The sequence below is a fragment of the Mirounga angustirostris genome, unplaced genomic scaffold (genome assembly GCF_029215605.1).
Source record: "Mirounga angustirostris isolate CCGP_5_RB_7025 unplaced genomic scaffold, mMirAng1.0.hap1 SCAF_17, whole genome shotgun sequence".
Classification (NCBI taxonomy): domain Eukaryota; kingdom Metazoa; phylum Chordata; class Mammalia; order Carnivora; family Phocidae; genus Mirounga; species Mirounga angustirostris.
In genome coordinates, this window is record NW_026991725.1 from 54,906,552 (window position 1) to 54,919,025 (window position 12,474).

Sequence of the window (12,474 nt, forward strand, 5' to 3'; positions counted from 1 at the left end):
AAAACAAACAAAAAACTTCCCCAAAGCTAGACATTTCTCCCGAACACATGCACACTGAGAAGTACAGTGGCAAGAAGTAGGATCTAACGTCCAGAACGCAAATACATAGAGTCTTAAATTGTTTGAAATAAATGCCATCAACTATTTTTCTAAGCTCGGTTTTGGGTAAAGAAGAAAAGTTGACCTCACAAAATAATGAGTCGAAAGTATTTGCTGCTTTTTAGTTTTAGTTTTTTTTTTAAGGACTGTATTTATTTCTTTGTCAGAGAGAGAGAGTAAGTACAAGCAGGGGAAGCGAGAGGCAGAGGGGGAAGCAGACTCCCTGCTGAGCAAGGGGCCGGACTCAGGACTCAGTCCCAGGACTCTGGGACCACGACCTGAGCCAAAGGCAGATGCTTAACCAACTGAGCCACCCAGGCATCCCCGAAGCATTTGCTGTTTAAGGTATTACCTGAGAGGGGAAGGTCTGGAAGATCCAAACGCTGAGTCCCACCTTTGCTGGCCGGCCGAACGCTGCTGTAGGTTGAATGTCTCTAAAAAACCAAAGGGCACACCAGCATTAGTGAGCTTGTAACACCAGCAACAGCGTAAACAAGGTGTGTGTGTGTGTGTGTGTGTGCGCGTCCAGGCAACAGCTCTCGAGCTCATCAGAATCACCAGGGGAAGCTTTTAAAACCACTTATTTATTTGAATAGGTAACAAATGCAGTTGACGCAATGCTCAAAAAGGCACAGAAAGGACATATAGTGAGAAGAGTCTCCCTCTGACTCCCATGACCTGGTTCTTCTCTTTGGGGGTAATCATTAGTAGTCAGCTTTGTGAGTACCTTCCTGGAAAATTCTACATATATCCCAGGGGGGGTGTGTAAAAATACTGATTTTTAATGGCCAAGAGGTATATATGGAAAGATGCTCAACTTCACTCATCATCGGGGAAATGCAAATTAAAAACTACAGTGAGGGGGCACCTGGGTGGCTCAGTCGTTAAGCGTCTGCCTTCGGCTCAGGTCATGATCCCGGGGTCCTGGGATCGAGCCCCGCATCGGGCTCTCTGCTTGGCCGGGAGCCTGCTTCTCCCTCTCCCACTCCCCCTGCTTGTGTTCCCTCTAGCTGTCTCTCTCTCTTTCTGTCAAATAAATAAAAAAATAAAATCTTAAAAAAAAAAAAAAACTACAGTGAGATACCACCTCGCACCTGTTAGGAGGGTCATTATCTAAAAAAAGGAGAGAGAGAGAGAGAGAGAGAGGGAAAACAAGTGTTGGCAAAAATGTGGAAAAATTGGCATTTTTGTGCACTGTTGGCGGGACTAGAAAATGTTGCATCCACTATGGAAAATAGTAGGCAGGTTCCTCAAAAAATTAAAAACAGAGCTCCTGTACGATCCAGCAGTCCCACTTCTGGGTATATACCCCAAACAACTGAAACAGAATCTAGAAGAGATTTTTACGAGCAGCATTAGGCACAAGAGCCAAGAAGTGGGCATAACCTACATGTCCATGGACCAATGAATCGGATAAGCAAGATGCGGTCTGTACACGCAATGGAATATTATTCAGCCTTAAAAAGAAGGAAATCCGGTCACACGGGCTACGATGTGAACAAACCCGGGAGGACGGAATCTGTTATGCTGGGAGGGACCGCGTCTGCGGCGGCGGGAGCCCAAAGCGGATGCTAAATTTTGACAGAAGCCATAGTTCTAGGCAAGCCCTTAGAGAAAGACTTGGCAGAAACAGAAGTCCCTTTCATGGGCCAACTTTGAGATGCTCTGGGAACCTTTCCTGGAAGCGCAGTGGAGACGAGTTCTCCCTGTATTCAATTCCTTTCTGCGGGGACGAGCTAGAGTGATTTCCGGTATTTGCAAGCTAATGCTGATATGCTCTCCTGCGGGAAGAGCCCCTTAAAAGTGGGTGAAAATCCATAGAAGGGATTTCACTGTATTGTTTTTGCAATCCAAAACAACCTACATGCCCATCAGTAGGCGGGTGGTTAAACAGATCACCACACATTCCACAGCCTTTAAGAAGAATGCGTTATTCTCCAAACACTGACATCTCAAGATGTCTCTGATATATTCTCTCATTCCTTCAACATTTGCCGAGCTTCTACTGTGATAGAACTGTGTGCCAGCCACTGTTCCAGACAAGAGACACAACAGCAAGCAAAAATAGATAAAAATCCCTGCCCTCTCTGTGCTGGGTGTGGAGCCTGCTTAAGATTCTCTCTCTCCCTCTCCCTCTACCCCCTACCCCCTGCTCACGTGCGCACACATGTACCCACTCCCTCTCAGTCTTAAAAAAAAAAAAATCCCTGCCCTCAGGGATTACATTCCAATGACAAAGTGAAATGAGTCAGTGTCTGAACAATGTGCAGTATAATCCAATTTATAAAACTTTGTCTTCCTCCCTACACACACACACACACACACATTTTTATACTGAAGAAAAACATCTAGAAGGATATACAACAAGCTGTAAACAGTGGTTATTTTGGGGCTAGGGAGCATGGGAGATTTTTTAACTCATTCTCTCTCTTTTTTTTTTTAAGATTTTATTTATTTATTTGAGAGAGAGAGAGATAGTGAGAAGAGAGCATGAGCAAGGAGGACATGGGGCTCGATCCCAAGACCCTGGGATCATGACCTGAGCCGAAGGCAGACGCTTAACCAACTGAGCCACCCAGGCGCCCCTAACTCACTCTCTTTTACGTTGATCAGGTCAGTGTAACATTAATCTAATGCTAACAGAGGTCAGAATGATGGCTACTTCAAGGGATTACCCACTGGGTGGTGGCATGAGGGGGCCTCCTGAGCTGATGAATGCTTTATCTTGCTGTTGGCTACACGGGTGTGTGTATACGGAAACATTTAAGCTGTACACATATAAGGGGCGTGTGCTTTACTTTATCCATGAATTATAGCCGGTGGTGTGTACCTGCTCGTAAAGGCCAGTTGTTAAATCTTCAGGAATTTGCAAGCTAGTTTTCAACATGCTCACTATTAAAATAAACTATATTAAAAGCAAAAGTAATAAATACTCAAAATGCTTCCTATTTATGATACTTCACACTATGATTGGGGTTATTTACACCCACTCTACCTGTGGTCTAGAAATACCATGTGATACATATCTCTTCTCAGCTCCATGTTCACTGACGTCAGGGGCCTAGCTTGATGCTGACAATGATGGGAATATTTGCACCATGGAAACTGGCCAACATCACAAACCCGGGCTCCCCCTGCACCACCCTGCCCCCCCCGGCAATGAGCCAGTTGTTAAACATTTTGTCAGCAACCTAGTGTGTATAGCTCAATGAAAATAAGTCAAAATGAAGCATGATCTGTTTCAGTTTCATTAAATAAACTTGATGATCATTATAAAATAAGTAATTGTTTTACTTGGTTTTACATATGAAGTAGCACAAAATGTCTTCCAGGGCAAAAAAGTAAAAACAAGAAAAATTTAAAAGATCCCAGACAACATACATGGCTACTAAGGACACCAAAAGAGGGTACTAGTGAATGACGCTGCCCTTGGTTTATCAGGAGCTGCTGAATGTTACTAATAACACTGAAAGTCGTGGTCTTAGAAAACGCCAAGAGGGGCGACTGGCTGGCTCAGTCCGTGGAGCATGTGACTCTTGATCTTGGGGTTCTGAGTGAACATGTTGGGTGCAGAGATTACTTAAAAATAAAATTAAAAAAAGAAAAAGAAAAAATACCAAGAGGTCAAGAAGCTCTGATCTAGAACCGTCTGAAGATGGCAAAGGTGACAGATTGCAACCAGTGAACCCTAAGAATTTATAAATCGTAAACATTTTCTCTCCCTGGGGTGCTTTAGAAAACCAAACCAAACCAAACCAAACCAAACACTTCTTTGAGAAAAATATCTAGTTCAATATCCACTTCTGGTAAAAATTATAATCTTCACTGAACTGAAAACTTAAAATGTATCTAATGGGGGACAAAATGTCATTAACAAATCGTATGAGACTTATGGTGTCTCTCTCACACCTTTATTTAGCCTCAAAATTGTAATTTTTTAATTTTTAATTTTTTTTAAAGATTTTATTTATTAGAGAGCAAGCGAGAGGAGAAACAGCATGAGAGGGAAGAGGGTCAGAGGGAGAAGCAGGCTCCCCGCTGAGCTGGGAGCCCGATGTGGGACTTGATCCCAGGACTCCGGGATCATGACCTGAGCTGAAGGCAGTCGCTTAGCCAACTGAGCCACACAGGTGCCCTAAAATTGTAATTTTTTAAAAGATTTTATTTATTTATTTATTTGAGAGAGAGAGAACACAAGCAGCGGGGGAGGGGCAGAGGGAGAGGAAGAAGCAGGCTCCCCGCCAAGCAGGGAGACCGACGTGGGACTTGATCCCAGGACCCCGGGATCATGACCTGAGCCGAAGGCAGACACTCAACCGACTGAGCCACCCAGGCACCCCACAAAATCATAATTTTTAACAGAAGTTTATTATTATTGTACGCGTATTAAAAATGATGTTCAACGTGCCTCAAAAAATAGACCAAGTGGTTTTCCCTTCCCCTCTGTTGCCTGAGCATTAGAGAGCATCACGGTTCCACATGGCCTGGACCACCACCCACATACCCAAGGCCCTCAAAACACCTGCATTGGGGAGACAGCAGCGGCGGGAGCGGTCCTCACTGGAATCCCACTCAGAGGACTTCTGGGGGCTTTATGGACAGAAATATTCTGTCCGGCTCCACCTGCCAAGAAAAGAGATGGGAACATTTCTATGTTGTTCCAGTTCCAAATAGCAAAGAGTAGCTCCTGATTTGTTACTACAAAAGTATCGACTCAATGGGGGTTGGTCTTAGAGGTGGGACACAACGGGGGACAAGAAAACACAGGTCAGGAGGCATCTATGGCAAGAAGGAACAGGAAAGTTCTTGCACAAACCATTATTGTTAACTCACTTCCCATCTTCACGGACTGAATGTAGTCACTGGGCCTTCGCATCTTTTAACATTCGTGGTCTCATCTTAATCTAACTGAGCTGCGAACTATTTTAGTGAAGATAACCAGGTACATCCTAGCATCAGCTTTGACTCCAGTCTCTCTATACGACAGGCTTAACTGTTGTGCTCGAGAGAAGAAATACATTGCTATTTTGGACAGATGCGTATTCAGTTTCTTTTATTTACTACGTTTTTGTGTGTATAGACAAGCATTTTTCTCATATATGTAGATAACAGTGAAGAAAGGTGAATGGTGAGCCAGAGAGACGTTTCTAGAAAAAGCTGGGAATGTTCAAGATCAGGAATGACAGGTCAGCACCCAAGGTGTTCACACCCAAGACCAGGCAGAGAAAAGTCTAACAGGGGAGGGGAGGAAGGCCGGGGGTCCAACGAGACCGCCAACTGCACAGGAAGAAGACAGTGAGGAGTCTGGCTCAGGAGTCTGGTGTAACACAATCTCCTCTTTCTCTCCACCTCTTCCGTTCCTTTTCTGCCTCTGTGTCCATTAAACTCAGGTTACTACCACTTCCCTCTTAGCGTTTCATGAGAATGAGCTGTGCCAACCAGAGGCTTCATTTCCTAGGAAACTGAGGAACACTGTGCAACTGAGTCTGTGCAGTTGGCTGTGGGCAGGTCTCTTGGACACATTGGCTCCGCGTGGAATGATCCAGACACAGCCCTTGTGGTTGCATCCATTCGGGGCCAGTGGGGAGTAGAGACAGGCTTGATACGTGGGACCACAGTCTGAATGTGACTTTTGCTCATGAGATGGAAGGATAAATACCTGGCCGTCCCAAGTCGAATGACTTGATGAGGGACTTAACGGTGGTCGCAGATTCTGAAGGTGTTGGAGACGTTCTGTTCACGTAGATGCCATGCCACCGGCCGGGAGCCTCGACCTCGGGCGGCTCCGACTCTTCGTTCACAGGTCTGCGTGGTAAAGAGCACATCCGGTTGAAAAGGTGGAGGATGGTCCCATGGGGGGGGGGGGCGCGGGGGAAGAGACACAGATGAAAACAGAACCAAAATGGAAAAGCAAATCTGGAAGGAGGATCCCAAGTTTCAAATCCTGTTTTCTGTATCAGGTCTGCCTCTCCAGGAAATAATATAGGTCTTGCTCTCAATTTTTATCCCAGACGTTTCCTTGGGAATGGCCAGTAATAGTATTTTTAGAGGCAGTGTGACTTGACATTAGCTCTAAACAAAAAGGATCTTAATTCGACTCTGTATATTACAAAAATAAATAAATAAATAAATAAATAAATAAATAAATAAATACAAATGTTATTTATCCTAAACGTGTAGCTATATTGTCCATGGTGGATACAATGGATTGGCTTCTCAGAGGGTATATCCCAACCCCCATTTGAGACACAGAGGTTGGGAAGATGTCATCTCAGGACTCCCCTGCACCTAGGAGCTCAGATTTAGATTCTACCCATCAGAAAGATGAGGACAAGACCTGGATCGGGACCCGAGTCAGGGGCAGGGAGGCAGGGCACAGGGCATTTCCTGTTGGTAACCGAGGGGGTAGCTTTCCAGCCAGGCAGCTGACATCCTGATTTTGAGGCTCCGCTGAGGCACTGCTCTTTTTATTATAGCAAACTGCCACCAGCTGTTTTGCAAGAAGATGACTAATTTATGAGAATGGCTCAAACAGAGTATCTCTCGCAGTGTATTTTAATAAGGTCAGTGGAAGTTTAAAATATTTATTTACTGATCTTTTGGGATCAGTTCTCATAAGCTTCAGTGGTTGGATTTACCTGTCCTTAGTTCTCGAAGCTTCCTTCTGTTTTGTGATCAATGTGAACAGAAAACGTTTAAGTGAAGCAGAACTTAACCACACCTTTGTCTCCACAGCCCCTTCTTTGGAGTAAAAAAAAAAAAAAAACCAAGACACTGATGACTTCTTTGAAAAAATATCAGGAATTTCAGAAAATTTTTTAATTGAATGAGTTGGTTTTTTTGTATTTTCCCCGGTGTGTTATGCAGTATAAAATCAGGTGTGGAAGATGCAGAAAGAGAATGAAATCAGGTTAGGTATAAGCAGGAAAAAAAAAAAAAATCTCCAATTTCCAAACCGGCCATTCCAAGGAAGGTCGGAAACAAAGTGGGCCACTTTCTCACCAGCCCATTTAAAGGACCAGCTACCAAGGGCTTTGCAGAAACTCAGGGCACCCTTCAAAGGGAGATCTTGTCTAAAAATTCGTTTTTGTCTCATTCCTTGATAATTTAATGAAAGCAATTCTACATCTGCTCAAGCGTTTCCTTCAATTACCTAAGTTTCTCTGTGATTCCGTATATCAAATAATAAACAGGAGTCCTTTGGACTCCGTAAGAACCCAGCAAGGTGATAAGAGCCAATTCCCAGTCCTCCTGCCTTCAGATACCCAAAGACCATATTTCAACGGATCAATCTGCTTGGCCAGAACAGGAAGTCAGTTTGAGAAAACTCTGCAAATTGTTTAAGATCAGAGAAGCTGCTGAACTAAACACCCCCCAGGTCGTAACAGGGATGTGCGTGTGAGTGTGTATGTGTGTGTGTGTGCAAGCGTGTGTGGGGTGGGGCGGGTAAGGGGATTCACAAAACAAAGCCTGAATTGAACAACCATAGAAAGCAGTTATTAAGAACGCTATTGGTTTTATTTAGTACAGTACTTTCATCATAAATAGATTTGAAATTCCTTTACACCAGCCTGTCGTACGATTGCCTGGGATCAACCAGTAACAACTCTGGCAAGAAATGAAGTATTACATTTTCTCTGGTCCAGGGAAAAATAAGACTCCGTATTCTATAAAGGATACTAAGAAATGTTAAGCATACAGCCAGGTGTACAGCAGCAAACTCATTAAATAAAGGAAAACCTTCAAGGTACCACTACTGGTTAAGGATCTGTTCTAGGTTAGCTATTGCCTCCTGAAGACAGATGTTAGACTCGAAGGTCAATCTGTAAAACAAAAACCACACGTATATAGAGTCAAGGTGAGCCTCGAAAATCCCCTAAATCACCCAGAAGTACAGCGTCCATGGTTTTGAAGGTACAACTGCACACAAACATACCAGCTTTCAATAAGCCTAGGGCGTTCAGTTTCCCTACAGCGTCGAACCAGACCCTCTTTCTTCTGGGGCATCTCAGACGACACATCCACCATGTGCTTGGGCGCCATGTTGAAAACACCCCAAGTAAGGCATGTTTCCATCTGCTCCCAGAATGTAAAGCCATGATAACAACGGATAATTTTCACACCAAAAAAAAAAAAAAATGTGTATAACTCCATAGTAAGTACCATGTGTCTTTAAAAAAACAAAGAAAATTATCTAATTTAATTAAAAAAAAAAAAAAACAACCCACGCCTGTAAGTTATCATCCCTTATTTTAGATGGAAAATTTGACAAGGTCACTTGGAGGGTAAACAGTGAATCTGGGACGCAACTCCAGCTCTGTTTGACCACGGCTTTCTCAGATTTTCTGTGAGGCCTGGGTGTCCTGTGAGGCATTCCAGGCATATCTAAAAAAATAATACTGATGGTATTTCTTCTTAAAAACTATTTTAACACATATTTTTAAAAATACTATCAGTATTTCATTGCTCTTATTTTTATGTAAAAATCTGCTCTTAGGAAGTAGCAACGCATAATTGAGAGTGACAGGCAGTTGGAAGCAAGGACCATGTCCCACACTCACTGTTGGTCTACCTTATCTATCTTTTGTTATAAGTTAAACATATATATGCACGTGTGTCTGCAGTTACCTTTTATTTTAAAAATGTTATCGAATCTCTCTAATTCACTGGTCTCCTTGTTTGGTTACAGAATGGTCTTCAAACGGTGTGGGTTTTCCCCAGCACCTACTTCATCATACAGGATACCTGGCGGTGGTGTCTATTTTGATCCAAGGATATGTGAGCTCTTGTACATACTCAACGTATTCAGAAGTCAACTACCTCTGGGAAATGTCACATTACAACGGCTACCTTCCCAACTGGCAGATCAGTATCCATAAAGAAGGTCAGTCATGTCGATCACGTGTTTGCAAGGGCTCTTTCTTGAAAAACTGAACAAAGCCCAGCTCCAGGCCCTTCCTGGTGATGGAGAGACTTCTCACCTAGGACTCCCCTCCACCCACCCTGCTTTCGGACCATAAGCCTAGCTACCTCAAGTTCTGTTCCTTGTACGTCCTGTCTCTGTGCCCTTGCTCAATGTATGCCCTTAACCTGGAACGCAATTTTCTCAAAATGTTTCTTACTGTTAGGCATGAAACAAATCTAAGAGAAGTCTGTAGCTCTCGAGTGAGAGAGAAATTAGTTAAGTATTCTGTCTCTCAGGTATCCGTGTTTTTCTGAACTCCGTTTTCGAATTTCATGTTCAAAATAAACATAAAACAAACAGGATAAGACAGCAGTTGGAACACAAGCATCTTCGTCTCCAAATCCCAGCAGTAAGAATCGTAAAAATCCGGCGTCAGCACTGGAAGCTACAGGAAGAGATCATCTACGTGGCTCAGACTTTGAGGAATTTCTGCTACACAGAGAATAAGTGGGGTGGGGGGTATGGAAAGTAAATACTAAGGCTTTATCCCCAATTCCCTTTCAAAGTAAATGAAGACGTGGGGAAACTCCAGTGAGGTCCCCTCTCTAGAGGGCCAGGGCTGGGAGGAGTGGGGGAAGCCCTGGGCACGCAGAGCATTCTTCCTGCAAGGGCTCAGTGACATTAAGATAGGACTGTCCGAGGAGGCCAGAGATGGTTTATCCCAGGTAAAAGGACAGTGGCAAAAAGGGGCAGATTAAGAAGAGCCATGGGACATCCCTAGAATAGACAATGGCCAAGCAAAACTAGGCCAGAATGCTGGATCCCACATTCCAGTTTCTCCAGGGAAGGAAATGTACACAGATGAATTTCACCCACTAGGAACCTATTCTTCCTCTGTATTCCATCTGAGCTTCTGTGCCTCTGATATGTAACATAAATTTACCTTAAAGAGCCTCCCTTCTGGTTTAAGATTTTAATAGCAGTCAGCGAAAGTGGGTACGGATCTAAGCAGAACTTATAGACATGGATCCTGGGCAAATGTCAGGTCCTGACACATTCACCCATTTAAGCAAGAATAAGGGATGGACAATTATCGGTTCTGTCCCAAGACGTGCCCTGACCTATGAATATATTCCATAATATAAAATGAAGAGAATAGCTGCATTCAAGAGACAGCAGACATTTATACATTTATGACAGGAAACAGAATCATACGCTTGATAGCAATCTGCCTTGAGAATACAATAAAATTCAAGAACAGAGAAAAATATATGAAATATAAGAAAGAAAATATATGAAAGGCCGAGTCTAAAAAATGGTATCAGCAATCTAATAATCCCATTGAAATATTTTAAAGCAGAACCAGCTCAAGAGAAAAAGAAATGAGGGCATACTGGGAAAGTCTCTCTGAATATAGAGGAAATAAATAACATAAACACGGGATTTCGATTTGGTGGGCAGAGGATGGTTCTGATCAAAAATGGTGCTGGCATGACTAGATGTCCATCTGGGAGAAGACCCATACCTCACATCAGACTAAACAAAGAAAGGCAAATCAAATATCTGACAAGAGAGAGAAATAGATAAAGAAAATGTGATAGCCTATCTTTCTGTAAGATGAGGGTAGGGGAAATCTTAAACAAAAACAAAAAACCCAGACACAGTAAAGGAAAATACTAACATACTGCGTAACAATATAAAAATTTCCATGAGAACGATGGTAAAGCCAAAAGACCCATAATATACTGGGATAAACACACATTCCTAATAAGATGCTGATTTATAAACGGATAAGAGAAAAACAATCAGCCCGCGAAAAAATAAGCAAAAGTGCTAAACGAGCAATTCTCAAAAGAGGAAAAGCAAATGGTTAACATAAAAATTTCCCCAGGAAAATGCAAATTTAAAGTACTAATGAGATAGCATTTTTTGCTTACCATATCGGCAAAAATTAAGATTAATAGTATCTGCATCTGCTAAGGCTGCGTATAGACAGGTACTCTCATCAAGAATAAAATGTCACAAGTCTTAGGTAAATAATCTGGCAAATCTATTAAAATCAAAACTGTATATCCTCCAAGGTAGCAATCATACTTTTAGGAACCCATCCTATGAAAATAAAAACACAACTATAAGGCTATGTGAATAAGGACTGCTATTATGCCATTATTGGGAAAGAAAAAGAAAAACTAGAAAATACAACCTTGATGTTCACCACTATGACAATGTTTGAATATTCTAGGGCACATCCGTCCCCTGGGACACCATGCAGCTATTAAAGTGAGTTAAATTCGGGGCGCCTGAGGGGGCTCAGTCAGTTAAGCGTCTGACTCTTGATCACGGCTCAGGTCTTGAGCTCAGGGTTGTGAATTCAGGCCCTGCATTGGGCTCCACGCTGGGCATGGAGCCTACTTAAAATAAAATAAAATGATAAAAAGATAAAAAATAAAATGAGTTAAACTCATAAATATCGACTTGGAAGGATGCCCATGATACATTGTTGATGTCTTTTATAAATTTTATAAAAAATATAAAAATGAACCCTATGTATTTGTATGAGTAGAGGGAGAGGTAAAGAAAAACAGACACAGGGGCGCCTGGGTGGCTCAGTTGGTTAAGCGACTGCCTTCGGCTCAGGTCATGATCCTGGAGTCCCGGGATCGAGTCCCGCATCGGGCTCCCTGCTCAGCAGGGAGTCTGCCTCTCCCTCTGACCCTCCTCCCTCTTATGCTCTCTGTCTCTCATTCTCTCTCTCGCAAATAAATAAAATCTTAAAAAAAAAAAGAAAAAGAAAAACAGACACACTGTGAACACTAACTACCTTAACAGGGTGGTACTAGAGAGGGAAAAGATGAATATTTTTCACTATACACCTCCATTTTGTTACCAGGATACCTAAATATGCATAACTAAGAAAAAATCCAATATATCAAATCACCAAGTGATCTATTCATTTTTACAGTTCAACAAGCTAAGCCTGGACTTCAAATTCCATGTACTAGATTGTTTGGGAAACACTGGCATTCTGCTTCAACAATTTAGGCAAAATTAGTTATTTTTGCTCCTTGCCCTCTTGTTCCAATAATGAAATCATTTTTAAAATTACATTCATAATTGGGCGCCTGGGTGGCTCAGTCGGTTGAGCGACTGCCTTCAGCTCAGGTCATGATCCTGGAGTCCCGGGATCGAGTCCCGCATCGGGCTCCCTGCTCGGCGGGGGGTCTGCTTCTCCCTCTGACCCTCCTCCCTCTCGTGCTCTCTGTCTCTCATTCTCTCTCTCGCAAATAAATAAATAAAATATTAAAAAAAAAATTACATTCATAATTAAAATCAGCCTGCTGTCTACAACTTGTATTGAAAGTCCAGCTTGCTTCTGGCTCAAATTCTAGTTACCAGACATGGCCTTCGAGTTCTGAAACCACCTGCGCTAGAAACCCGAGGACAAACGGACATGAAGGCCCTGCAAACAT

At 42.7% G+C, this 12,474-nt stretch overlaps 1 protein-coding gene across 9 annotated transcripts in view; it reads right to left on the minus strand.

Moving 5' to 3' along the window:
* Positions 1-12,474, minus strand: part of SPECC1 (sperm antigen with calponin homology and coiled-coil domains 1) — a 276,684-nt gene that overhangs the window by 71,693 nt on the left and 192,517 nt on the right. For all 9 annotated transcript variants that reach the window (XR_010408729.1, XR_010408730.1, XM_064583452.1 and 6 more), the window contains 3 exons: positions 5,759-5,904; positions 4,622-4,722; positions 452-533 (listed from right to left, as the gene is read on the minus strand). Coding sequence is in view for 7 of the 9 variants with exons in the window: in XM_064583452.1 (XP_064439522.1) it covers positions 452-533; positions 4,622-4,722; positions 5,759-5,904 (329 nt within the window). In the remaining 2 variants the exon portion in view is untranslated. The remainder of the gene's footprint in view (positions 1-451; positions 534-4,621; positions 4,723-5,758; positions 5,905-12,474) is intronic.